The sequence below is a fragment of the Acomys russatus genome, chromosome 3 (assembly GCF_903995435.1).
Source record: "Acomys russatus chromosome 3, mAcoRus1.1, whole genome shotgun sequence".
NCBI lineage: Eukaryota > Metazoa > Chordata > Mammalia > Rodentia > Muridae > Acomys > Acomys russatus.
In genome coordinates this window covers 21,832,096-21,859,620 of record NC_067139.1, presented here as the reverse complement: position 1 = coordinate 21,859,620, position 27,525 = coordinate 21,832,096, and the positions used below count along the sequence as shown (strand labels likewise).

The 27,525-nt window shown below is 48.1% G+C and overlaps 1 protein-coding gene across 1 annotated transcript; it reads left to right on the top strand.

The window, feature by feature from the left end:
* On the top strand, positions 1–27,525 carry Txndc5 (thioredoxin domain containing 5). Its single transcript, XM_051170189.1, has 10 exons — positions 1–259; positions 4,813–4,962; positions 11,968–12,073; positions 17,376–17,472; positions 19,648–19,763; positions 21,808–21,894; positions 22,452–22,592; positions 25,213–25,295; positions 26,368–26,497; positions 27,380–27,525. Exons 1-10 carry the CDS (start codon positions 39–41, stop codon positions 27,500–27,502), a joined length of 1,254 nt encoding a protein of 417 aa, XP_051026146.1. The 5' UTR covers positions 1–38; the 3' UTR covers positions 27,503–27,525.

The window sequence follows — 27,525 nt, the reverse complement described above, 5'->3', positions numbered from 1 at the left end:
ACCCGGGGCACCGGCGAGAGCTCGCCAGCTCCGCCGCGATGCCCCCGCGCCCAGGTCGCCTCCTCCCGCCGCTGGCCGGGCTGCCGGCCCTGGCCACGCTCCTGCTGCTGCTCGGCGCGCGCCGGTGTGCCCGGGCCCAGGAGGCGGAGGCAAACAGCGGGGCCGAGCAAGACCCGCACGCCAAGCACCTGTATACGGCCGACATGTTCACGCACGGGATCCAGAGCGCAGCGCACTTCGTCATGTTCTTCGCGCCCTGGTAACTGCAGCTCCCGCAGACCGGCGGGACCCGCACTGGGGGACTGGAGCCGGGGACGGGCGCCAGGCCGCGCGCGGGCTGTGCCGGGGGCGTGGGCCGCGCTCGGGCCTCGCCGCTGACGTGGCGCTAGCCGCCGGGCGGCTAGCGAGGAAGGGCGGGCCCAGAGGGGAGACCCGGAAAGGCCTCTGAGCCTCGCCACGCTGCTGGAGTCCAGGCACCCCCAGCTAAGTCCCCTGCCCAGCTCTCCAAACTTCCTGTGCTGGCCGGACGCGGCGGGAGCCAGGCGAACACGTGCCCTAGTCTGGAGCGTCCGTCCCTGCTGGTGCTTCAATATTGGGTTGGACTGAAAAATCTAAGTCCCTCCTAAATTGTGATTTCCTATTCTGTGTCAAGGGTGGGAAGAGAGAGCCTGGGTAGGGGAGGGGGGCTACCCGACCCCTGGGAGCCCGGTGTAGTGCCAGGTCTGGAGTCCCACTGGAGTAGATTTGAGCTGTATTCTCAAGGCCTTTAACTTAAGGCTGTCCTGGGTCACCTTTTTACTTGCTCATTTGGGGCCCGGTCGCTTGGAAAGTGTGAGGTAGAACAGTTCTTCCTAGAAGTCATGCCTGCAGGCTTCCATTCTTCCGTTGGGGCTTCCTGGTGCACCCCGCCGCTTTCTCAAAAGAACTGTGCAAGTCCGGAATTGTTCTAGACATAGCAGTGCTTTCCTGCTGGGGCCTAGATGCTCAGAGAGAGAAGTTCTCAGATTCACAGCAGAAAGCGGTATTCAGAGCGTAGGCTCTTGAGATGTGGGTTGTGTTAGCAATGTTGATTGCTGAGCAAAGTTCTATTTGCCTAGCTCAGTAGGGCCTCATTAAAGAAAGGGGGTTAAATAGTTTAGAAAAATGTGCCTGTGGAATCCAACTTTTTCAGCGATCCTGCCTTCCAAAATGGAAGCAACTTTGCTCTTAATCCTATAGTGGGCTATTACAGCATTTCAATTCATTTAGTGTTAAATTAATTTCTGGGGGTCAGTTTGGCTCACAGCCATTATCTACTAAGAATACACGAATGAGCCTGGCCTGGTGGCACATACCTGTAATCCCGAGACGCAGGGAGGCAGAGGCAGGTGGGTCTCTGTGAGTTCGAGGCCAGCCTGGTGTATAAAGTGAGTCCAGGACGGCCAAGGCTGCACAGAGAAACCCTTTCTGGAAAAATAAAAAAGAGAGTGGGAGAGAGAGAGGGAGAGAATGAAGGAGAGAAAGTGCACGAATGGGATATATTGATTTACGTTCCCAAGAACAGCCAACTTGAATCTATAGAACTACCCAGTGAAAGAGAAAATACTAGTAGCCTGCAACAGTCAGTGTTAATAGTTACTCTGTGCAGGAGTAGTCTCAGGGTAGTGATTGTAGTTAAGCACGCCGCCACAGGACTTAATTGGGGGCCAATTTCAGTGGAATAAATCTATGGGTTTTTAGTTCCAGGAGAAAAATTGACATGCAGACAGTTAGGTTCTCTGCAGTGGGACGGGGTTTTAAGTTCGGAATATCACTAGTAAATAACCAGCTAGTCTTGGCCAGTCAGGGTCGGAAGGCATCACACAGGTTCTTTTTCCACTTATAGCCATTTAGGTTGATGCTGCTCCTCAGAGTAAGCCTTTAGTTGTTTGCTTCTTGCTATGCTGCTAGAAATATTAGAGCTGTGTGGGTGCCCGCCATGGCCTTTTGAAGGTTAGGTCTTTGTTGTTTTGAGGAGAAGTTGAGGCAGGATCTCACAGTGTAGCCAAGCTGACCTTGAACTCATGACTTTTTTTTTTTTTTTTTTGGTCCCAGTCTGTAGAATGCTAAGCTTTCAAAAATAAGGCTTTTAAGAACAGTATGGAACTTGAGATAGAATACCCTGGGTCCCCTCCCCTCTTCTTTCTCAGTTTGAATGCCTGTAATGTTAGGTGCCTATGTGTGATGCAGGGGCAAGGACACTGTGTATTGACCTGTGTGTATTTGTTCTAAGCTTGCCTGCTGCAGGACTTTGTGCCGGCATCAAGTCACAGTGTCTCTAGTGCCAGTTTGTGGGTCATACCGAGCCTGGGCACAGTGAGGTCAAGATGAAGGTTAGGTCCATTTGCTCTGTCACTTGGCTCCAGGCCACCTCCAAACCAGTATTGCCAGCTGGATAGAACCAGTGGATTCCTCACTGCTTCTGGGTGCAGAGGGGCATGCCCCAGATGGTCAGTTTAATTTGGGGTACAGAGTAAATCTTCATCTTCTTTTTTTAATCTTGTATTGTTTTCATATGAACCCTTTCAAAGATGCTGAGGATGTGTACAATTCTAAAATGAGGGCAGCTGATCACATTCCCCAAACATCTCAGAACAGCCTTTGAAAACCTCTCGGGGCAGCCACGCTACTGTCATCCCAGCAGCATCTCATGACCGGGTTCCAGAGCCACCACTAGAACCAACCCTGCTTTCTTTGATTAAACACCAGATGCCACAAGGAGCAAACAGGAACATGGGCCAGCTGGGGAATAGAAAGTCCACGTGCCCCTTTATGTACACACTTAAGGAGCCTTTGGGTCTTGGCTCTTTGGTTCTTCCTTGATAGCCTCTCCTTTCCCACCCACCGCCTTGCTGAGCTCACTTTGCTGAATCAGCGGCAGCCAAGTCCTCAAATACAGTTTCACCTCATGGGTTCTCTTCCCATTCAGTCTGCTTAAGTTGCCAAGTGCTTAGTGCATACCAAGTATTTGGACAGGACAGGCCTTGCTTTCTTGGCACTTACACCATATATATTAAAAGAATACTGACAATCTTTCAGGGGGAAAAGGGAATAATGCTGTATTTTAAACTTTTGTTTATATATTTTGTTTTTTATCTATGCACGTGTGTATATTTCTATGGGTTTGTGTGGCATGTGTGTGGGTCCCGAGGGGAGCAGAAGAGGGTGCCAGATTTCATAGAGCCAGGGATACAAGCAATGGAGATCGCATGTGGGTGCAACAAGTGGTCTTAAACTACTGAGCTGTCTGTAGTCCTGCCTGGGGAAATCCTGCCCGGAAGACACATTAGCTTTAAGCTGACTTTCCAGTGCCACCTTTAGATGTCTGCTTTGGAGGTCAGGTCAAGAAAAGAGGCTTATCACAGATTGTATTGGGAGTGTATTAGAGAAAAAACTCAACAGTTATCAGTGCCTGTCACTTTTGTGAGTGAACATTTGGTAAGGGATCGTTTTAAGTGATCCTTTCAGAAGGTAATGCAGCCAGTAGTTATGTTATAAACACGGCTGGCTAACTTATTAGATAAGAAAGAAAAAAAACAGTCCCATGCCATAATGCTGTGTGATCACACCCATTCGGAACTCAAATGTGATACAGAATGCAAGGTGACAGTCAGCCTTGCCCTTCAGGTCGTGTAACAAGAGAGATCCTGATGCTGTAGTGCGGTGTGCAGGGAGGCAAGAAGCATTGTTGTTGTTGTTGTTGTTATTATTATTATATTTTTTGGTTTTTTTGAAACAGGGTTTCTTTGTGTAACAGCTCTGGCTGCCATGGATCTCGCTCTGTAGACCAGGCTGGCCTCAAACTCAGAGATCCAACTGCCTCTGCCTCCCATGTGCTGCGATTAAAGACATGTGCCACCACTGCCTGGCTATTGTTTTTAATGATAGATGGCTTTCAGATATTTGTCTATAAGTTCACACAGTGAATACGAGACATTTGACCCTACCAACTGTAGATGTTTGGGCTATCACAAACTCTTGGGTAGTGATACTTAGTATAGAGCACTGGGGGTGTAGTTCTGATGGTACAGTGCTTGGGCCAGCATGCACAAAGCCCTGGTTTGATCTCCAGAAAACACTTAACATTGCAGGACTTGGAAGGTGAAGGTAAGAAAGTCAGAAGTTCAAGGTCATCCTCGGCTACCTTGGATACCCAAGACCTGCCTAAATAAATAAGGAATTTAAGTGTATTTATTTTAAGGCTTCTCATTGGAGAAGGTGCAGAGCTGAATTGTCTTGAGATTGCCTTGTCTTTGTGTACATTTCGCCATGTAGTAGAGGAGACCAGTCTTCGTGAACAGTGGAGCCGTAACAACAGAGTGCTAAGCCACTTGGCAGAGCAGGGGAAACTTCAGAAAAGGAGGAAGAACAGAGAGTGGATGGCAGGTAGCCTGAGAGCCAGGAAGCCTTGTTGGAGGAAGTGACGCACAAATTGAACGTGAAGGACAAATAGAACTCGCACAGGGGGAGTTCAGGGAAAGTTTTGGTAGCATGTATGCAAACCTTTGAGCTCCAGGGGCACAGCAAGTTCTCCTTTTCAGGAAACTGAAATACTGACTGCAATTGTGCCCAGAGGCCAATTAGAAGTCAAGGAGGCAAGGTCTGGCTTAGAGGTCAAAAAAGACTACTAGGGCCTGCTGATTGATGTGGAGAGTGGTGCCATTGTGAGCTCTCCAGCAGCTGCAGAGAGATAAAAGGGTGGGGAGTTGACTGCTTGATGGGGAAGGCTCAAGTAGTCATCTGGACACCCTGAACACCGGGCCTCAATGTGCTCCTCCTCTGGCCTCACTGTAGGTGTGGACACTGTCAGCGGCTGCAGCCAACTTGGAACGACCTGGGAGACAAGTACAACAGTATGGAGGATGCCAAGGTCTATGTGGCTAAAGTGGACTGCACGGCTGACTCCGATGTGTGCTCTGCCCAGGGCGTGCGAGGATACCCCACGTAAGTAGGAAGGAAGAGAAGGCATGCGTCTTTGTGCTGCTGTTTCCACATTGTGTGTCTGCTGTCTATGGCCAAGGAACATCCAAGCTCAGCTTCTGGCAACTTCCTTCATAGATCTGAGGAGCTGAATGTAAGCAGGCGGTTCTTGCTATTAGGACAAGATTATATTGAGCACTGTTATTGTAGACACCATTTGTATTTTGTGTGGGGGAATAGCCCTAATTAATTATTGTTGGCTTTTCCCGTTGGTGAGAGAGTGAGCATTTGCAAGGCAGTGGTGGGCTCTGGCTGCCTGAGATCCAGCCCCAGGGGACGCATCTCATATGGTTTGCACATCCTACTCAGGCTGTGTTCTCACTTTTGGTTTGAACTGTTGCCACTGCTATAGTCCTTCCTTTTCTTCTTACTGATTAAAGATCTTTCCAAAAGCTACATCCCCTGCAGCTGATACAAGGTCTGGTTCTATTGGGAAAGAGGGTGACAAACCAGAGTGTGGCAAATCTCATGCAGCCTGGTTCCCTTGACACAAATTATGACTGTCTGCTACAGTCTAGGTGAGTCCCCCCAAAACCCAGCAGACTGCGGTGCTATGGGGAGCATGTAGAACCTTTAGGAAGTGGGGCTAGGTGGCTCTCTGAAACTGTCCTGAAGTGGCTAGTGTGGTCTCAGCCCTGGGTTGGTCGGGTCATGACTGTTGTGAGGGGTAGGGCCTGTTAGCTTCTGTCCTGCTGCAGACCAAAGGCAGCAAACTCAAGTATCTCATGGCCGCAGTTGTCCAAAACTGGGAATCTAAATACGTTGTTTCTCTTTCTTAGCTGATGATTCCAGACCCTTGTTAGAGCAAGAGAAAGCTGACTGACAAATTGACTTAACTAAAAGACGGTATTTTAGTCCATTTTCTGTTGCTGTAATTGGGTTGTGGACTGGATCATTTACACAGGAGTAAAGCTGTAGTGGAGGATCAGTTTTGGAGGGTCAAGTTATTTGAGCTCCTAAGGGAGGACTTGGGCCTGTGGCTGACAGACTCTGTCTGGGAGAATCATCCAGAAACAGCCACTGTGGTGCAGATGCAAGATCTTGTAGACAACAATGTCTCTATTCAGACCACGTGGCTAATGTGGGAGGGAAAGGCAGTTTACCAAAGAGGGTTATGCTATTCCACAGGCTGGCGAACAGTTGGCTACTTCAACTCATAACTATTTGTTATACCATTTTTTTCGGACTGTAAGATGCAACTAACCATAAGATGCACCCAGTTTTTAGAGCAGTAAAACAAGAAAAACAGACCATAAGGCATATCCTAATTCCCCCCACACTTTTGGGGGGGAGTGCATCTGATGGTCCGAAAAATGTGGTAGTTGGGGTACCAAGTCAAATCTGTACAATTCATGACTTAATTGAATACTGCACAGGGCCTGGAGTTAGGTATGAAATACAAACTCTCTACTCCTTAGAGGCAGCAAGGAAGAGTGGAGGGAGCCCTGCACTTTGGAATGTGGAGGCCCCTTTGCCCTCCGTAACTGGGCAGCACTGTCCATGTCACTTAACCTCTAAGGATGATAACAGTGCCACCCACCTTTTGCTCCCGTTAGCACAGGGTTCAGTGGAGCTCTGCATTTGAGGTTTAGCATTTCCATAAAGGACTCCAGAACTCTTGGGCTTTAGTGATTGCCTACTGATATTAGTGCTACAGTTCAAGACTCTATCAAGTCAGAAAAATGTCCTAGAGTGTGTATCTTATAAACAGTACACACTCACTGTCATGTTTTTAAAGTAAGTATGGGGCTGGACATTTAGCTTAAGGCCTTAGACTCTACCCCATGGAATGAATGAATGAATGAATGAAAGAAAGAAAGAAAGAAAGAAGCAAACAAACAAACTCTGCTTGGTTCAGTTGTTGCATTCTAGACAAGCTGATGATAAGTAGGAGGATAAATAAATACCTATTAAAAGCCTGGTACTTATACAGGGACAGTAGAAATGGGCAGGCTGTGCCCCCTTCCTCAGCCATAATGGGCTGAGGACAGGGGTCACTGAGAGGGAAGCTGAATTAGTTTTGTTTCCTGTTGCTGTGAGTACCCTAACTAAATACTCTAGAATACCCCAACCAAAGCAGGTAAGAGGAGAAAGAGCCTGTTTTAGCTCTAAATGCCAGGTTACAGAATGTCATTGTGGGGAAATCACGGTGGAAAGAAGCTGAAGCAGCTGGTCACCTCCACAGTCCATAGCTGAGGAGAATGCATGTATGCTTGTGCTCAGCCAGGTTACTGAGTAGTTGGCCTAGGGAATGGTACTGCATGCTTTACCATCTCGAGGTAATCACAACCCCCCTCCCCCAACACACACACATACCCACAGGCCATCCTACTCTAGACAATCCCTCAGGGAGGCTCTCTTCCCTAATGATTCTAGATTGTGTCATGTTGACAAAACTAACCATCGCAGATGTTTAACAGGGTCCTATACTGTAGCATCAGCACTCCATGGATGCCACTGACAAACTTAAAGACTCACCTTGCATTTTGTGTCTCCTGACTTTTCTTTAGAGGCTCTGTAAGACTCAGGTCTCCGAAGGGAAATCTTTAGTCTATTTCCAGAGTCCCCAATGAGAGATGGAGTCCGTTTTCCGATGCAAATGCATAGGAATTTATTGAGCAGACACCACAGGGTCTGCTAATCCCTGTGCCAAGCTGGAGACCCCGAGGAGTAGAAGCATGGGCTTTTATGCTTTTATACCCTTTACAGAAGCAGAACTTAGCAGAGAAACGTGATTGGTTAATAGACTAGCATTGGGACTTTTTTAGTTGGGGAGGGGTAAGTACAATTTTGGGGTAGTGGAAATTTTTAAACGCAAGCTGTAACACAAAACAAGCTGTCCTTGAGTCAAGCTGGACCCTCCACAAGCTGGCTGTCCTTGAGTCAAGCTGGATCCTCCAGAATTTTACATGCTATGACCTTAATGGGGGTCCTTAAGGGAGGACTGGGGAGGCTGACTTTTCCCAGACTTTGGCCTTAATGGGGGTTCCTAAGTAGGGGGAGCTGGTTCCTTTAGCTCTAGTTCCCCTGAGTAAACCAGTCTGAAAATAAATTCAGACTATAGTGAAGGTGGCCTGAAAGGGATTCCCATGTTGATCAGGGGCTGGCAGAAGTGCCCAAGGGCACGTCTTTGTTTGGTTTTAGTTTTCACAGAGTGCAAGAGGCAAGACTGTTGCTAGGTGGTTGCATTGAGGCAGGCCAGGGTTTACCTGTGTGCTTTTCCTTTGAAACAGCCCCATGTCAGTTGTTGCAAAGCCTCGATCAGAAGATGGCTGTAGATGGGCTTTGTGTCAGCACACTGGCTTTAAAAACAATATTTTTCCTGCTGGCACATTTGAATGGAGTACAGGATTGGAGAGGAAGGCCATTTCAACTTCCATAGCCCTAGAAGTGGCTGACTATGTTCAGAAAAATGTTTAAGGGCTTCACATTGAGCCAGGAAAATGTGGTTGTTTGAGAGGAAATGCTGGGCAGGGGCTGAGCTGAGTGGAGCAAGCATCTGTGTTGATCTCCAGCTGAAAACAACAGAAAGTCATTTTCTCTCAGTTCTGGAGGCTAGGGGTGCTGTGACTGCCAGGTTCCTTCTGAACCCCGGCTTGGAAATCCTTCTGTGCCACTTTCTGGCTTCTCATGGCTTGCTGATATCTCGTTTTTTTGTTACTGTTGCAGAATTCTCAAGATGTGTAAAGGAAAAGTTACATTATAAGTTCTTGGCCAGCCTGAACCAAAGTGAAACTTTGTTTCAACTCCCTTGCTCTCAAAAGAGGAAAGGTTTGATTGACAGTTGGCAGGTTTTAGTCCATGGTCATTTGGCCCTGTTGCTTTTTGGCTTGCAGCAGGGTGGCCTATGGTCATAGTGGTGTGATAGAGCACTTATTGTCAGTCAAGAAGCAGAGAGAGAAAAGAGGATTGGAGGGGAGGGGAGCCCAGGGTCTTGATATAGTCTTCAAGAGCTCACCCCACAATGATCTGAGATTTCCCACTAGGCCCACTTCTTAAAAGTTCCACAACTTCCGAGCAGCCCTGCAGTAGAGAATGTGCCTTTAATGAATGGGCCTGTGAGACCTTTCAGATCCAAACTGTATTAGCATCATCAACCCTTTTCATCCTTGGACCATTATCTGTGTGTTCAACTTTCATTTCTTGTGAAGACACGAGTCACTTTAGTCACAGTGACCTCTGTGAAGGCCTGGTTCTGAGTGAGGCCACATCCTCAGGGTTAGGCTTTGAATAGCTCTGTTTTGGAGGTCACAGTCAAATCCCTAGCACATCAGTTTTGGTATACTTTGTCACAGGTTGTGTAGTGACACCCAAGTGGAGATTTTTTCTCCCCTGTAGCTTCCCAGGAAAAGACAGATTACCAGGAGACACACATGTCCATAGAACATTTGTAGTAGAGAAATTGAGGGCTGAACTTGGGGTCAGAGTGCCTTCTTTCTGTTTTCACTTGGTCAACTGAAAATTAAAATCAAGGCTACAGGCTAAAGTGAGGGTCTGTAACTGTTCTCCAGCTCTCCCTAGGCCCTTTCAGCTAGCTAAGGAAGACTCTCAGACTTAAGCAGCTTGGAAATATTTTTTTTTATCCAACAAGAGATTTGTGTACCAAAGTAGGGGGAAAAAAGACCCCTTCCCCCAAAAAAGCAGGCTAGACTTCATATTTTTAACTTTAGCAAAGAAACAACAAAATGTGTTTAAGCCCTGGTTCCTTTCCGGTATTTTGAGAATCCGTGTTTCCTGCCCTTTCATGTTGGGAGGCACTTAGAGGGAGAGGGACTGGAGAAGTACAATGCGCAGCTTCCATGTCTCTGTGACCCTAACGCTCCTCGCCAGAGCTGCAGGATGCCCAGCGGTGAGTGCACATGTGTGTGTGCGCTCGCGCGCAGTCCTCTAAATATGACAGTGTACTTTAGCTTGCTTAGACTTTGGTTTTGGCTTTGTGGGTAGTTTTCATTTTCAGACAGGTTCTCACTGTTTTTAGGATTGCCCAGAACTGCATTCTTAGGCCTTGTGCTGAAGGTTCACCTGCCTCAGGCCCAGAGTGCTGGGACCATGGGTGTGAGGCTCTATGCTTAGCTTTCACATGTTCTTCATTGGAGGTGCAGTATAGTGGCTAAATCTATGTAGACATTAGCTTTTCTTTGTCTAGATGGTCCTAGACTTACTGATGGCTTGACTTGACATCCTTCGTGATGGGGCAGAAGCAGCCCCTTCCAGCCATTCTGCTCACCGCTTGCAGCGCAGCAAGGGACAGGCGACATCTGGCACTGTTGTAGTGTCAGGTGATTTTGTACATCTGAGGTTCATGTATGTGTTCTGAGGGCTTTTCAGGCTGGGTAGGATGTTTGATGAGTTAAGTGATTGTTTCATCTTACTATGGCTTTAGCTTAGGATGGTTTGGGAGGATGTAGCCCTTCTATAAGCTGAAGGTCATTGTCTCTGAGCTCCTGAGGAAGCTGGGCATATGCTCATACGGTCTCCATCAGGCCAGTAAACCCTTCTTACTGCCGGGTCCAGCCAGTGTCCTTTTTTTCCCCCTTTCTCTTCTGATGTTGGAGATGGAGCCCAGTGTCTTGTGTGTGCTAAGCAAGCTCTCTACTGCCGGGCAGCATCGTGAGTTCTTCTCAAGACCTGCCTTTACTGTGTCCACGAGGCTTGCCGCAGATTTGCTATCCTGCTGTCCTGAAGGGTGCTTCAGAATACTCCACCATACAGTCTGGTTTCCTGTGTAGCAGCGGAACCTCATTTTTAAGACTTCTGTTTAAAAGCATTTGTTTAAAGGGATCTAACATGTTTGTTAATGTGACAAATGTTTGTGTTTTAGAAAACACGATGCCATTCTGACCCCCGGTGTGTTGGTATTAGGGAGTATGCTTTATTGGGGGCTCCACAGAGTTGTCTCAGCTTTCCTGCCACATGAGAGCACAAGGAGAGGGTGCCATCAGGGAATCAGAAAGCCATTGTAGATAGTGGATGTACTACACTGTGAATTTGGACTTTAGTCTCTAGAACTATGGGAAATGATTTCCGTGCTTTCTGGGCTGCCAGGCCAGTCATGTCTGTCACTGCAGCCCACACTGCCTGTGGCACTCCATCTACATATAGCAGCTGTGCACATCCCAGCTTAAAAATCTGTTTCTGAACATTGTATCAATTCACAAAATCCAAATCCTGTCAGGGAGGTGTTGGAGGGTGTATAGGTAAGCAGGCTTACTAACAGGCAAGCCCTCAACGTCATTTCCCTTTCTTCTGACAGGAGCCACATTTTTAGCGTAGTCTTGACAAGTTCCATGAAGTTTCTTCTAAGGCATATTAAGAGTGGAGTAATCCAAGACCAGGATATGTGACATTCATCCTCCGGTGATGTCTTTTGCCCACCATTATAGGAATTGTTCCCTCAACTCTGCAGTTTCCTCAGAGGCCAGCAAATAGAAAAGATTCTTGCTCCGTGGGGATGCAAGTGAAGATGAGGGGACCAGAGTGGATGGAAGGGGGCCATGAGTCGATGGACTGTACCAGCTCGGATGCCCTGATGGCTGTGAGCCATCAGTGACTGGGCATCCATCTGCCATGGTGGCCTAGAAATACTCCTACTGCAAAATGGTGTTTTGTCTGCTGCAGGTCTAAGAGAGACCCACAGGCATCAGGAGCAACAAGAGTGAGCAGAAGCCCGAGGCCAGGAAGGATAAGGGACACTAGCCAGGAGAAGCCTGGGGGAAGCCACATTGCGTTGGAAGTCTTCACCCCAGATGTGTTTTCCCTGAGTAACATCAGATCTGTGTGAAAGTTTAGGATCTCGTGGACCTGTCGTCTCCTGTGACGTGGTTTTGTTTCCCTTTGGAGTTTTGTTTAAGTGGCAGATAGGTGCCTGCCACAGCCCCCGGGCAGCTTCACTGCTGTTTCACTCTCCCCTGAGAGCAGCTTTTAAACTTTTAAGCTTCTGCTCTTTCTAACCCATTGTTGTTCTTCCAGCCTGAAGTTTTTTAAGCCTGGCCAAGAAGCAGTGAAGTACCAGGGTCCCAGAGACTTCGAAACCCTGGAGAACTGGATGCTGCAGACACTGAACGAGGAGCCAGCTGTGAGTGTCCCCTCCTCCTTCCCTTTACTGCCCAGAGACCAGAAGAGGTGAAACACTAAAGTATCAATATTTTTGAAGTTGTAAACAGACCCCTTCTACCTGGGACACTTCTGATTGAGTTAATGAGCTTAAATTTGCATACAGGAGCTTAAAAAAAAAAGCATAGCACCCCAAGTATGTCCTATGTCCAAGATATCGAGTAAACAGGCATCACGGATGCAGATGAGGGACTTCCACACTGGGCATTGGGCTCTTCTGTGGGCTACATCCTGTTGTCAGGACAACTGCAGGTTTTCTGACTCACTGTTCGGGATGGGGCAGTCGTCCTATTGATCCCTGGAAGAAGTATTCTGGGTGTCCTTGGGCAAGAACCAGATACAAAGTCTTCCTAACAGTCTTTAGTTCTGAAGTCCTCAAGCCGCTCATCTGTTTACTTCGCTGTGTTTTTCACTGGGTAGCCCAGGCTGGCCTTGACCTCAGGGTCCCTCTCCTTGTCCCCAGAGCTGGGAATATGGGTGTGTGCCACCACACTTACAGCTCTGCTCTTGTTTCTGATTGTTCCTTTTGTAGCTCAATAACTTCACCTTTCGTTTGTCTACTTTTCCCTTTCGGTAGTTCACCATAACATCCTGAGAGTTCTATTAATTTTTTATATGGATGTTAGGTTTTTAGGGTATAGTAGTCTTTTCCACTCTTTCCATTCTGAGTTGTTTAGGTGGCAGCTGGAGCAAGGCAGCCCACAGTCCCTGGAGGCTGTGTCAGGTGGCTTTGTCATGGAGGCCACTGTAGTGTTTGTCTGCGCACATGCCTTCCGTCGTCCTTATTTCATGTACAGCCGCTGTCCCTTGCGTGTAGCAGGCCACCGTGTGGTGACCATTCTCAGCAAGCGGTGGTGTCAGCTTGGACTGCTTGCTTGTTCACTTTTCCTTTCAGTTTTCTCACTCCCTTCAAGGCAATGCAGGACGTGAGGTTGGTGGAGAGCCTCCCGGTCTCCAGGTTGCACTCTTACTTAGAACTGACCGATAATAATTTGAAAACAGTTTCTTAATATGAAAATTTTTAAACATGTACAAAAGTACAGTTTTCACTGTCTTGCCAGCCTTGTCCCCCTTTCCTTCTGGTGCCCTGCATCCATCCCAGGGAGTGCCATTTGTAAATATGCTTTGTCATGTAGCCACTGTGTCACTTTCTCATGAGCTGCAGTTAGCAACCGTGCGTGCATTTGTACCAGTGGCTGGCTTTGACCACTTGGAGTCAGGACCAGGCCCACCCTGGAATCTCCTGTCTGAGCCAGTGCTTTCTCCTGATTCTCCAACTCCACCTCCTGTAGCTCACTCGGGCTTGCTCCCGCTAGCAGTCCATAGTGGGGCTCTTTTCCTTGCTTCTTGGTCCTCAGCTTTCCAGGCCTTAACTGGCTTTTCTAATAAAACCCTTAGTCATTGCTCCTGTGTCCTCCTGCATCTGTGTGTGTGCAGACACTATCTGAACACTGTAGGAGCGTTACTTACTAAGGCTGGTATGGGAATCTTCATAATGATCATATACGGTTTCCTTGGTACCCTGCGGTCTGTGGATGCTTAGATAAAGTGGAGTGGACTTTGGTGCTTTATGGTGTGGTGTTGGTGGGACTGGAAGAGTAGCCAGCATCCTCCTGTTCCCCATCTCTGATGACTGTCAAGAGCATCAGGAGATCTGGGTACCACTGCAGTTGAATTGTACAATCTGAGTACAGCAGTTCATCAAGGCTGCTTTACTATGTTGGAGCTGTGCACTAACTTGAAGGTGGTCTGTGCATTCATGTGATCCCAGCACTTGGTTTGAGCTCTGCTTCTCATTGGTGCCATTTTCAAGGGCATATGTGACTCTTCAGCCATGTCCTTTACTCTGGGTGTCCCAGTTCATCGGACACTCCTTCCTTAGTGCTTCCATACCTCTGATTTGAAACTTCCGTTACTGTGTCCATGGTGTTGCGTTGGCTGGGGGCTGCATTCATTTTAGGTAACTGGAAGCCACAAGCTTCTGGGTGAATTTGCATCTTTGTTATGCTGGAAAGCCACAGGGACAGGTGGGGTTTTCATATAGATCGAAACAGCATTGCCTTTTTTGGAGGGTGTGAGGCAAGGGAGAAAAGTTTTAAATAGGTAATAGTCTCGAAAGAAAGAAACAAAGAAACAAACTTTTAAAATAAGCTTTGCACTAAAGAGGCATTCTTTTAGTGGAGCCTTGTGCTCCACTAGTGTCAGATGGCAGAGTAGATGTGTGTGGAAGCCGGCTTCCACACTGGGGAGCCCAGGCTGGGAGCGCGCAGGGCTAGCCAGGCTCAGCACGAACGTCTTTCTATGGATTATTCTTTGATTATTGTTATTATCTTAAAGTTACAGGTGTTTAATTTGTGTCCGTGTCCTTTTGTTCGGTGTGGGAGATGGGGGATTGTATGTGTGATGAGATGGCTTGGGCATGGGCCCCAAGTCTAGAGCTGAAATTCATTAATGTCTCCTGGTTTTGTTATATGTGCCTTTAATACATAGCCAAGAGGTAACGCCTGCTTTCTGGGTTCAACCTGTAACGTGAGGCCAGTTTGGGTTCTCCATTATGGTGCCTGCTGGGACTCAAAAAAGTCCAGATATTGGAGTACTTGTGGTTAGGATTGGGGATGTTGGATTTGTTGGAGTGTTTGTTTTTGTCAACGTGGCACAAGCTAGAGGTAATCTGAGAAGAGAGAATTTGACTGAGAAATGCTTCAAGATTGGCCTGTAGGCAGTCTGCAGGGCATTTTCTTGATTAATGGTGGATATGGGACGTCCCAGCTGACAAAGGGGCAGTGCCACCTCTGGGCAGGTGATTTGGGGTTGTGAAGAAAGAAAGCAGGCTGAGCAAGCCAGGAGGCGGTGGTCCTCCGTGCCCTCTGCACCTGCCCCTGTCCTCACTTCTCTCTGTGTTGGACTGTGATGTGGAAGTATAAAAGCCAAATAAACCCTTTCCTCCCCAAGTTGGTTTCGGGTCATGGTGTTTATTATAGCAACAGAGGCAAACTAGAAATAAACTTTTATTTAAATTAAAAATGAAGTTTAAAATTTTTTTCAGTTTGACTAGATATGAAGCAATTTAAAAACATTTCAAGATGTATTGAGAAAAACCAGGCTTTTAAAACCAATGTTTGTCATTACCAAAAGGTAAATATTCTAAAATGTCCATGCTGCCTGGGCCCCTCAGAGGGGTCTAGTGTGTGTGGTCAAGGGACAAAGAGCAAGGATTGGGTCTTCAGCCTTGGTCTTCTGTTCATTTCTTTAAAAAAGAAAATTTTGTTAATATTTTTCATTATGTATATGCATATGTCTGTGTGGAGGTATGTACCCATGAGTACAGTTGCCTTGGAGATCAAAAGAAACTGTTGGAGCCTCTGGAGCTGGAGTTACAGGTGGCTGTGAGCTGTCTGAGTGTGTGTTGGAACCCTGACTCTGGTCCTCTGCAAAAACAATACACACTTAACTGCTGGGTATCGCTCTAGCCGCCTTGCTCAATTCTTACTGCTGGAACTTTATATTCGTTTGTTCTTGTTGGGTGAGTAGAGTGCATGTTGGTAACAGTGGTAAGGCAGCATTTACCCAGCCCTGCCCTGCTCAGCCTTGGGAGCAGACAGATTCTCAGGCAGACTAGCTGTTTTTGTCTCTGTGGCATCTTGTGGTTCTCTGGGCATCTGTTATAGTAAATGAATTTGCAGTGACACTTACAATGACATGGCCGCTGACCTTGATCTTCTTAGTTTCCCTTGCCTTCTTCACTGTCATCCTCTCTCGGCTGTCTTTAGTGAAGAGGGCCTTGTGGAACTGGAGTCTGTAACCCCATATGTAGCATGTCTCCCTGAAGTACCTTGCTCTGCTGAACCCTGATTGTTAGTGCATGCACCCGAACACACACACACACACACACACACACACACACACACACACACACACACACACACACACACAATATCACTTCTCTCCGCTGTTGGAATTATGTGTTCAGTGGACTCAAACATGCTTTCCATCTTTCCTCCTTTCCTCACTCTCACTATTCTGGAAGTTCTACTGTAATTGTGTGGAGGACCTCTCCAGGGCAGGTAGCATCTAGAAGGGTAACGGTCTGCTGTGTATTTGCTGCCTTACACTGGAGCTCCACCGGGGCCTGTAACATTTTCTGCTTCCAAGCTCATTTGTTCTCTGACAACATCAAACTGCAGTCTGTCTGTCCCCCACCCTCTGAAGGTCCTTCCCAGGTTCTCCTTTATGGTAGTCTACTATACGTTCCTTTTGGTGAAAACATTTATGTTGAGCCATTTTGCCATTCTCCAGTCTTTCATTGGGATGGGCTGCCTGGGGAGGCTGTCTGGGCCCCTGTTCCTTCTGTTGCCTGTGATGCCTGGCTTGCTGTCAGTGGCTCTGGCACTGGCTGAGGCTCCTCCTGTGTATGATGGGACCAAAGAGGGAGTTGCTCAGGGATCTCTCCAATTCACATTTTAAATTTATTTTATTTTAGTATATTGTTGTGATTTTTATTTTATCATTAGTTATTACTAAGTCTCCAATTGTGCTTCCTTTACAAATTAAACTGTCACAGGCATGCATACTCAAGAAACACAGTAGATAGACGTTCTAGCCATGATTCCAAGCATGACCTCTTGGGATGTGTCAGTGAGGGCTGGCAGGAGAGCCCTTGCAAGGCTGTGCACTTCTGATCCAAAGCTTGTAGTGTGAGTTCCCCTCTTAAGGTTCAGCTCACAAGGCCTACCCCATCCCTTACCGTGCTTCCTGCTGCTTGCTGGGTTCATGGTTCTTATTACTGACCTTTCTGTCAGTCTTTGGCAGCTTCCCTTCCTTGTGTTCTCCTGCCCCTGGTAGGAACCGAGGGTCACCAGGGACAGCTCCATTGTGATTTCACCTCTGGCTTTGCATGTTTCTCCGCCTTTGTGTCTCTAGCTCCTACCTGTCTAGAGCAGCTCATTGGAAGTTTATTGTGAATCCTGTGGGGAATCTCAGATCAGGTCAAAGAAGAGGGCATGGTTTGGGGGTATACAGACTTCAACGGATTTCTTTGGTTGAGTTTGGATAGAGACAACTGCCCTGGAGCTCAGTCCCGTAGGGTAGGCCTGGTGCTAAAGCCCTGGCGACTTCCTGTCTGGCCTTGTTCAGCTAGCACAGGTGAGAGGTAGACTGGTGATGGCATTTCTGGACTGTTCTGGACAGGCACGGGGCCTCCTCCATGCCTCAAGTGCATCCTCAAGGACAACCCCCCTCATTGCTGGTTTGCTCCTTTCTATTAGACACCAGAGCCGGAAGCAGAACCACCCAGAGCCCCTGAACTCAAGCAGGGGCTGTATGAGCTCTCAGCCAACAACTTTGAGCCGCATGTTTCTCAAGGTAAGGATGGAGCTGGTGGCCGTAGCTCCAGGCTGGCTTTTCCTCTTGCTGTCTGAGGGTCATAACAATATCTGGTCATATTTCAGATTGTCTTTTTGGCCCTGTTTGAACTGTTACTTAATGCAGCCTGCCTTATGCAATATATTTTCTCCTTTTTCATCCTTGTAGATGAGCCTGGCCTAACCCTTCACTAAAGCTGTGAGCACACTAGGTGCACACAACATCCTTGGACAAGAAAGTCTTTATTCATATGTTTACTGGCTGGAGGCAGAAACAAGCGCACATTTTTTACTTGTTTAAACAGTGTAGTAAGACTGTTAAAACTATGAATCAAATTAGGTGTTCTTTATACTCACTTTTTGGATTTGCTCTCCTAAATATCTACCTACAGTCTCCACTGTGAATAAAGCACAAGCCTCCCTTTGTTAACATATGGACATCTTTCAGAAGTTGGCTCAACCCCATATGGCTAGAAAGCAAACGCAGCTTCCTTGCTGGCTCCGGTATCAAGTGCTGCCATGGAGAGAAAACCCCCAGGAAGACTGGGTTCCACACACTGTGAAAAAGGACTTCGAACTGTATCTGGCCCTGACGCATGTGCGTGCTGAGAGCCCAGCCTCCTCTCACCACCTGTGTTACTCAGAGCTGTATCACAGTGTCTCCCATCGCTACTAGAACGAGATACATAGTCTGCACTAACGCCAGCAGTGGAACCTTGCTGTTTTCCCTACTGGGAAGTCAGACTGACTCAGGCTCTCTATAGAATGTGCACCCAAATCCCTTCATCCTAGACACTTCCCCACAGGCCAGCCAAGTCCCACCCAAGAGCCAGTGTCTCCTACAGGACTCATTCTGCAGACCCCACATGCTGGCTTCCCATCAGAGCTGCCTGGTTCTGGGAATTCTGTCTCCATCCCACTGCCTGGGGTTGGCGCGCCACATGTCTGCACAGAGATGGTTTCAGCCTTGAAGATAAGTTGTTCATAGTGTCGAATAAGTCACTCACCATTTCCTTGAGAAGCATTATTACCATACCAAGAAGGCTGTGGCCTCAGCCATCAGTGTGGCCACTACCCAACATCCATTGTGGGTTCTCTCCTGATTTGGGGTTGCTGTCAGCCTAATGTAGAAGCAGAACAACCAGATAAAAATCCCAGTGTCCAGAAAATAATGTTATGAAGACTTGATTTTTTTTTTTAACTAGCCGGGGGGGGGGGGGGGTGGATTTAAAAAACAAAACAAAACATCTAGGTTTGTTTGTTTGTTTTTGGTGAAATATAATGTTAAATACAGAAAATAAAAGCAGGGTTTAGTGAATTTTAAGACAGTGTTCCATGGCTGCTGTCCTGATGCCTATTGTGAACCACTCACATCCCAGGCCTCTCTCTCCCGTTCCCTCCCCAGAGGCCCTTGCCCTGAGTGCCCATGTCTTTTCCTTGTTGCTTCATAGCTCAGGTGTGCATTGGTAGAGACTAGGCTTTAGTTTGGTCATCTGACTTAAGATGGTTCAGTTTATGCGTTTTGTTTGAAGTTTATGTTGGCTTTTATGGATCTTAAATACATTGTTGTACTCACCGAAGGCAGCAGGTGTCTGTGTAAGGCTCTGTGCATCTGCATGTTCCAAACATTTCTCCCTGCACTGTTTGCTGAGCACAAATGGTTTATGGACCTGCATAATTCCCCACAGGCTAGACTCTGCTCATCGAATCCCTGGTGGATTCATACATTTCCTTGTTTTGGGTTTCCCCGTGTATGCTTTTAGGGATGCTAGAGGGCCTTATGGCTGCTAGTGACTGTCACCTGTGATTGGAGGGGCACTCATGGCCACTGTCTGGCCCCTCCCTCATCAGACTTGTTGGTGCTAACCTCATTCATCACTCGCAGTGTTATGGTGGTAAAAGAGGCAGGGTAAATGTACAATTCTTTCCCTTTCGCCAGCTTTCTCGGTGTGAGTTGGTCCTCTGTTACCCTTCAAAGATGACAAATTTGATTTTGTGTTATTATTTTGAATTCAGATATAAACATATGTGGTGGCAAGTCTCTTTTTACCAGAAGGACTTTGAGGTCTGTAAGCAAGACGACAAAGCTGTATTCTTCATTCAAGTTAGTGTCTGGTCCTGCGATGTAAACCCAATGCTGCTTTCTCCTTCCTCTCTGCCTTGGCCTTCCCTACAGGTGAGCACTTTATCAAGTTCTTCGCTCCATGGTGTGGTCACTGCAAAGCTCTGGCTCCAACCTGGGAGCAGCTGGCTCTGGGCCTCGAACATTCTGAAACTGTCAAGATTGGCAAGGTAAGTGCAAGCCCTTGTTAAACTGGGAACAGCCTGCTTTGGGCTGGATTAATTAGCAGAGTAGTCCATTATTCATTCTGTGTGCAAAGTCGCAAACTTGATTTATTAATTCCAGTTAGTGTGCCACTTGACAATTCATTTCACCTTCGCAGATGGCAGCCTGGTTTTGGAGTCTGCTGGCTTTTCCACAGCCTAGAGATAAATTATGGCCTTGGCCAATTTATTCTGAAGGGATGGCCAATTCTGAATTGGCAGCCCTGGAGCTGTGCAAAGATATGAGGTAGAGCTTTGTGGACTGTTCGCTGGATGTTCATGGAGCTCAGCCAGTAGCTTTTCTAAAGCGTCCTGGGTTCTACACTCACACAGGCTCACAGTGGACGCTTCCCCATGGCGTGCCCTCCTTGCACTGCTATGCACAGTTCCTTCCAACTGTTCACACTGAGAAGCCAGAAGTAATGTGTAACACCTTCTATGTGTCCCGGTTTTCTGGAACTATCAGAGCAGCTCCTGGGTTCTCTTAATCTCACCAATTTTCTGGCACCCACCAGATAAGCACTCTTTCTGGAATTGCTCCAGAGAAAGCCTTCTTTTTCCTCTTGCCATAGGGCTTGTTTGCATACAGAACTGGTGCCGTGTGTCTGGGCAGGATGGTCAGAAGCAGAGGCTGGGGGTTGGGTAGACCTGACCCTGGTTGACATATCTCCCCTCAGTTGCCTCTTTGCAGAAGGGAAACAAGGAAATCATGTGTCAGGAAAGTGAGCATGTGCTGTTACGCATGGCCCTCGGGGTCGGGTGATGGCAAGTAATTTGTAATTCTCATTGTTAGTTGTGTGGATTTTCTTCTTTCGCCTGCTATGCTTTCAGTGCCGTATTCTATTACTGACTGGTTATCAATCAGTGACAAACAATACTGATTATTTCAGTCATTGGGCATTGTGCGGAAATACATGATCTTGCTTTCTGTCTGGCCCCATCTTTGTGAGTTATTATGGGAGGTGATTTGTCTTTACTTTATCCAGTAGAGGCTCTAAGCATGAGCAGGCATGAGCAGGCACAGGCCGTGAGGGACCTTTATGGCTGGGCACTTGGGGCTGCTTTAGACAGAACCTTGGAAAGTCTAGAAGCTAGAAGCTTCCTGGACTTCATTTTAATACTTTAATGGCTCTCACTGCAGTCTTATAGCTTAACATAGGTTAAACTCCACTTTATTGACATACTGAAAACCAGCTTAGTTCTGCTTGGCTAATTTTAACGCTGATAGAAAAAAAAAATAATGCTTGTGAAAATATCAGGCAAGCAGAATCTTGATTTACATGAAGTAATCTGAACCAGGCCTGGTGGTACAGGCCTGTAGTCTGAGGCATGAGGATCACAAATTTAAGGCCAGCTGCCACAATTTATTGAGACTCTATCTCAAAAACAGTATGTTAACAAAAAGGCGGGAGCGTAGCTCAGTGTTTGTCTTATTTGAACAGGGCCACGGCTTTAATTCCCACCAGAACAAATAGCTACTGTAGTTCTTCCTTGGACAAATTATAGAGCTACACTTACGAATGCCCTTATTAAATAGAGACTACTTGTTCCCACTTGCGGGGTGTATGCACAGCAGTCAAACACCAGGGACTTGTGCATGCTAAGCTCATGATGTGTCCCTGAGCTTCGTCCCTAGTTTGATTTGAAACTGTAACTGTGAGTGACAGGAGGTTTCCACGGCATTGGAAACTGCCAAGGTGGGCGTCAGACTCTCAGCAGCCTGGCTCACATCCTTCTCAGGTGTTGGGTGGGGCTTCCTAGCCCTGCCATTTGCAGGTGAATTCAGATAAATCCTGACAAGTCTTCTCACCATGTTCCATTAGCGTAGGTGTGTGTATTTGTGGGTGGCTTCTAGGCAAAGTCTTTCAAACCTTGCAGATTGCTGCCAGGGATGCTATGGAATCTAGATTAAAACTTTTTTTTTTTTTTTTTAAAGTATAAATTGTCTGCTAATGCCTTTTACAAAGCTATGAAGAAACTGACTGGGTACTTTATTGTATCTTGTTTCCAGGTTGACTGCACGCAGCACTATGGACTCTGCTCAGAGAACCAGGTCCGAGGCTATCCAACTCTGCTCTGGTTTCGAGATGGCAAGAAGGTATGTCTTCGGCTCCTATGTCCTGTGTGGAGATAATCCTTCCACTGGCTGAGTGGCTGAGCGGCTATAAGGAAATGGCCACTGCCAGCTGCTGGAGGAGTGTGTGCAGCGGAGTACACTGTGTGTGCTTCCCTGAACAGAGAGACCTGGTAGAAAAGAAAACTGACATTTGTCAAAGAGTGCTGAGGCATTTTGGTAGCTTGGTCTCTCACTGGACTTAGATAGCTGTGCAGGCACTGTGCTCCTGTGTTCTGGTAGGAATGCTTTCTCCCAGTGGGGCTTTGTTCCCCCGCCTCGTCCACACCTTGCCCATGGTCAGCATCTCAGAATTGAGGAAGTAAGATGGGTGGATGGATGGATGGCTCGTGGCAGGGGAGGGGACAAGAGAAGGGAGCAGGGAAGAGGGGCATTGTTAAATCTAATTTCCCATCTAATTTGGAGCAGACATGTCACAAGAGACACATAGCTGCAGCTGAGGTGGGGGGCCTGCCTAACCAGGCAGTGGGGTGAGAGGCATGCAGCTGAGAATGCTGACAATATCCCTCTGTCTTGAACAGGTGGATCAGTACAAGGGAAAGCGGGACTTGGAGTCACTGAGAGACTATGTGGAGTCACAGCTGCAGGGTCCAGCGGCGGCTCCAGAGACGGTCAAGCCTTCAGAGGCCCCGGTGCTGGCTGCGGAGCCCACAGGTGACAAGGTGGGTGTTTGTTGGAATGGAGGGAGATGGTCCTGTCTACCTGCAGGGTCTTCTCAGCTCGAAGAGGTTGTCTACTGTTAACCTGCTTTTGTGGATAAGGTCAGTAGGGATTTCCCTTGAAAAAAACCAGAGGTAGATGTGAGAAAGTTTGAGCGAAGGTACTTGGTGTCAAGACCCTCCAGAGTCTGTCCTTTCTCTCCAGTTACTTGGGAATGATACACATGAGTTTGCTGTAAGCCTTTCCTGCTGCCCAGTTCTGTTTCCTCCAGAGCTGGCTTCTGCCATTTTATTTTAACCCTGCTGCAAAGGCTCCTGGGAGATCTGCAGCAGGAAAGGCTCTGCAGAAAATTGAGTAGTCAGATCGAAGAATATTTCATCTGCTTAGGCCGCCTCTGTCCAAGGATCTTGGATGTTAATTCTTGGGTTTTTAATTCTGTGTGCGTGCGTGCGTGCGTGTGCATGTGTGTGTGTCTGTCTTGTCTGCACACGCGCATGTGCAGGTGCCTACAGAGACCTGAGGCATCTGTTCCTGAGACCTGGGGTTATAGGCGTCTGTGAGCTGCTCAGTGGGGTGCTAGGGAAACAACTCAGGTCTCCTTCAAGAGCAGCATGCATTCTTATCCACTGAGCCATTTCTCCAGCCTCAAGGGATCTTGGGTTTTAGATTTAATTCTTTGTCAAGCTTTAGGCACTATTCATGGGCTGCCAGGAAAAAAACTCAGGAACCTTGTAACTGTTTCCCAGCCTGTGAAAGGCCCTGGGCCTCTGGAGGAAACAATTAGAAAACATGAGCAGGTGTCACACTGGGCTGTGACAAGCCTGAAGAGAAGAGAAATGAGCAAGTGTTTGCAGAACTGACTGCTCACAAGTTGCCAGAGGGGGGCGCATGGGAGCCAGGTACAGTCAGGAGAATCAGCTGCTGTGTTCAGAGCAGACCCATTGCTCCAGTGCTGTAGTGGGGTGCACAGAGTGGGGAGGGGGAGGAACTCGGAGTGCGGAGCCCTAGCAGGTTTGAGCAGGTCAGCTTCAGGAGGGTGACTTGCAGCAGCTGGGGTAAGAACTGTTGCATTGGGCTCTGGATGACAAGGAGACAAGTAAGGATGAGACATTGGGGGCAGGAGCGGGCAGTGAGGATGAGTCTGAGTCACCTCAGATTTCTAGAGTCTCTGGCAGATAGCCAAGCACAGGTAAGTGGGGAGTGGGTGGTGGCACACCTGGTTCCCTGGGGCTGGTTTCCAGGTTGTGTGTATGAGAAGGTAGAGACAAAACAGTGAGCAGTCCATACAGGACTCAGGATCAGGGCTGGAGGGCCACACTGAGTGACAGTACCAGCTAAAGTATAGGGAGGATGTGCACACATTCTATCCAAATTGTAGTCATTTCATGTGAGCAAACCCTGAACTCTAGAATAGGGAGGTCCCTGGCACCAGCACCCTGTGGGCACCAACATACTACTGTATGGACATTGTCACTTCAGCTCCCACCACTGAGTCCCTTGACAGTGAGACCCCAGGGGCCATGGACAGAGCTTGTGAGCATACCTTGTCCCCTGGGATGAAGGCAATGACTCACTGAGGACCCACTGTGTGCAGAGAGGGTGAAGACTCACTGGAGCCATCGCTCAAGAAAACCCACTACTTAGAAATTGGAAAAATCAGCAGTGCTAGTAGCTGGCTCTGCCCCCTCTTGGGGCAGCAGGAGGCCTCTTCACGCTTAGGGACCCATTCCTTAGATGGACTATTACTGGTTAGGAATAGCCTGAAAGTTTTGCTTAAGAAGTGTGACTGCATACAAATGTTAGGGGGCCTGTGTGTCATTCCTAACAGGATAATCACGCACTGCAAGTGCTCCTGTCACACACCACGGCTATTTATAACGAAGTTTTCCATCTCTAAGATGGCCTTTCAGAGAGCATGGCTGCTTGTTCTGGACACAGGATGGTAGTGCTTGTGGTGGTCCCGTAAGGCCCATGTGCTGCTGTCGACCCAGGCTGTATGAATGCCCCACGTGCCACTCTGAGAGGGCTGATGAACATTAACTGAGAAATGCAGATGAGGTCCCATGAGGAACTGTCAAGATAGAACTGTTTTAAAATGTCTGCACGAAATGCTCCTGCTTGAGTCAGGTCCACACTCACACTAATTTTGTACATCAGAATACACAGAAGCCCATTGCTGTGGGTGTTACAAAACTTCCTACCACATCTGTGTGCTACGTTTCTGTAGGCTAGAGGAGACAAATGCTTGAAGATAACACAGGACAGGAGAGGAAAGGGGCACGTGAGCTCCTGTAGACCCAGAGGCAGTTTGGCCGCAGGCCTGGAAGCCAGAGGCCTACGCCTAGAATGTCCTGGTCAGTTCCTGAAGGCCCTGGGCTAGGTATGGGCAGAACAGAGGCCTGTGAGGTCTGTCGAGGGTCGCAGTGTACTGCCTCTACCTGTGTTGTGTCTTGCCCACACCATCCCAGCAGACTCTGGACTTGGGTAGAGGCAGTAGCATGGGGCCCCGGTACCATCAGGAGATGTGGCTGCCCTGCGAATCACTTGTCAACCACTCTAGCCAGCTCCCATCTTGCTGCTCTGCTCTGACTATGTGTTTAAATTGACCTTCCTCCCCTGAAGGGCACCGTGCTGGCACTCACCGAGAAGAACTTTGACGACACCATTGCACAAGGGACAACTTTCATCAAGTTCTATGCACCATGGTGAGTGACCGCTGAGATGCTGTGCCAGAGCATCCTGTCACAGCACGTTTCTCAGCTGAGTGGACAGGAGTTACATTTGTACATAGGCCATCCTGCAGGAGATTCCGCTTTACCCTGTCCAGCAGCAGTCATTTTAGAGAAAGACATGAATTTCCTTTAAAGCCCAATCTACTTAGGCACAAACAAAAATGGCAAGTGATGGGCGTAGAAAGGTTCAGGAGAGCTCACCTTTCCCTTAGCGCCATTCAGTATGTGACCTAGTTACCTGGACTTTCCTGCCATGTGGTCCTCAGGGACCAGAATCTGAGTAGATGGAGAGCACACTGAGACCTAGATAGCCTGGTATCGGAGGTCGACAGATCCTTGACTCCCATGAAAGGCTGTAAGTGCATGTCCTTTTGGTGGCCCTTAACTTCTGCTTCCTTAGCTCTAAATTCATGCGCACAACAGTCTGCTTTAACAAGCAGAGTATATAGAGGGGTGTTAGATGATGGACCTAAATACACAGAGGCCACTGTGCACTCTTATCAACTTGTTCACTCTGTGCACTCAGGAGTGTACTGTTAATGAGGACAGGACTTGTGAGTTGGACAGCTTGTTGCCGCAAGTCATGCCTGAAATCCTAGCACCAGGACGGCTCAGACAATAGGACTGGGAGTCCATGGCCAGGTTGCTCCTGTAGTGGGGAAAGGTAGAGGGAGAGTTTGTCAGCACAGAGGAGAGATTTGTGGTCTCTTTGAAATAGCTGAAGTATCAAGGCCTCTCTACCCACGCAGTCCAGTCTAAACTGCTCTCTACACTGTGTGTCCAAGTTCACCCCTGCTGCTCACAGTGACCCCATGTGTCAGCGCCACTCGCAGGCTGTGGAAGCCGACTCAGCATCCCACTCTGCAAACACTCTCGCTTCTCTCAGGTCACCAATTGTGGCGCAGCTGTCACTTCCTTCTCAGGAGAGGACGGGCCCACGTGTACTCAGTGGGAGTATGCAGCGGTGGGTATAGATTCTGAGGAAATGCTGAAACAGACTGACCTTGACTCAGATCCCAATGCAGCGGCCCCTGTTCTCTTCCAGGTGTGGCCACTGCAAGAATCTGGCTCCTACATGGGAGGAGCTCTCTAAAAAGAACTTCCCTGGCTTGGCAGACGTCACCATCGCAGAAGTAGACTGCACCACTGAGCGGAACATTTGCAGCAAGTACTCGGTGGGTACCTCAGGGGAAAAACCTGGGGAGAGGAAGCTGAAGATTTGGATCAGCACCCCAGGGGACTGTCACTTGGCATCACAGATGAGTGCACTCACTCTGTCCAGGCCCCCCTAGGGAGTGGTTTGTATCTGAGTTGTGTCATTTGAGAAACAGGACACTCTGAAAGGCCAGCCTTCTTCTCTGCTTCAGAGTGGGGCTCTGGGATCTAGCTGTCCAGTCCTGAGATGCCAGCTGTTGAGAGTGGTGTACTGCCTTCAGGGCCTAGCAGCTGCCTTGTCCTAACCACCCAGGGGCTCAGCCTTCAGTTATGAACAGGCCTGGTGAAGGATGGGGTTAAAAGAAATCTGTGACTCTAAACCACCCTTGGAAAAGACCATGGCTGGAGAGCTGGTCTGCTGGGCACTCACCATGTGTTATGGGCTATGTACGTGCCATTTATATTTTGCCTTTTATATGTATGGTGCTTCTGTGGTGCTGGGATGGAACCAGGGCCTCGTGCATCCCTAGTTATACTGGACCACTGACTTTAGCCAGAGGAGTTCTTGGCCTTACACATAGCTGCTTTTTGTTGTTGTTCTGTGATGTCTGTGAACTCTCAAAAGTTGACATCAGATGTCTGTCTTAGTCACTGACCACTTTATTTTTTGAGGTTGGACCTTTCACTGAACCTAGAACTCACCGATGGGCTACACTGACTGGCCAGTGAGCTCTGAGGCCCCTCCAGTCTCAACCCCACAGCACTGGGATCACAGATGGGCACACTAGGGCCTGGTTTTTACATGGGTGCTGGAGTCCTCATACTTACTTGATTGGCACGTTAAATCACACACACAAAACAAAGATGGCTCAATAAAGTGCTCTCTTTTTCCCCTTTTAAAGGTACGAGGCTATCCCACATTGCTGCTTTTCCGAGGAGGTGAAAAAGTGGGTGAGCACAACGGAGGTAGAGACCTTGACTCGTTACATGGCTTTGTTCTGCGCCAGGCAAAGGATGAACTATAGAAACCGCTGCTGAAGTCACCCGT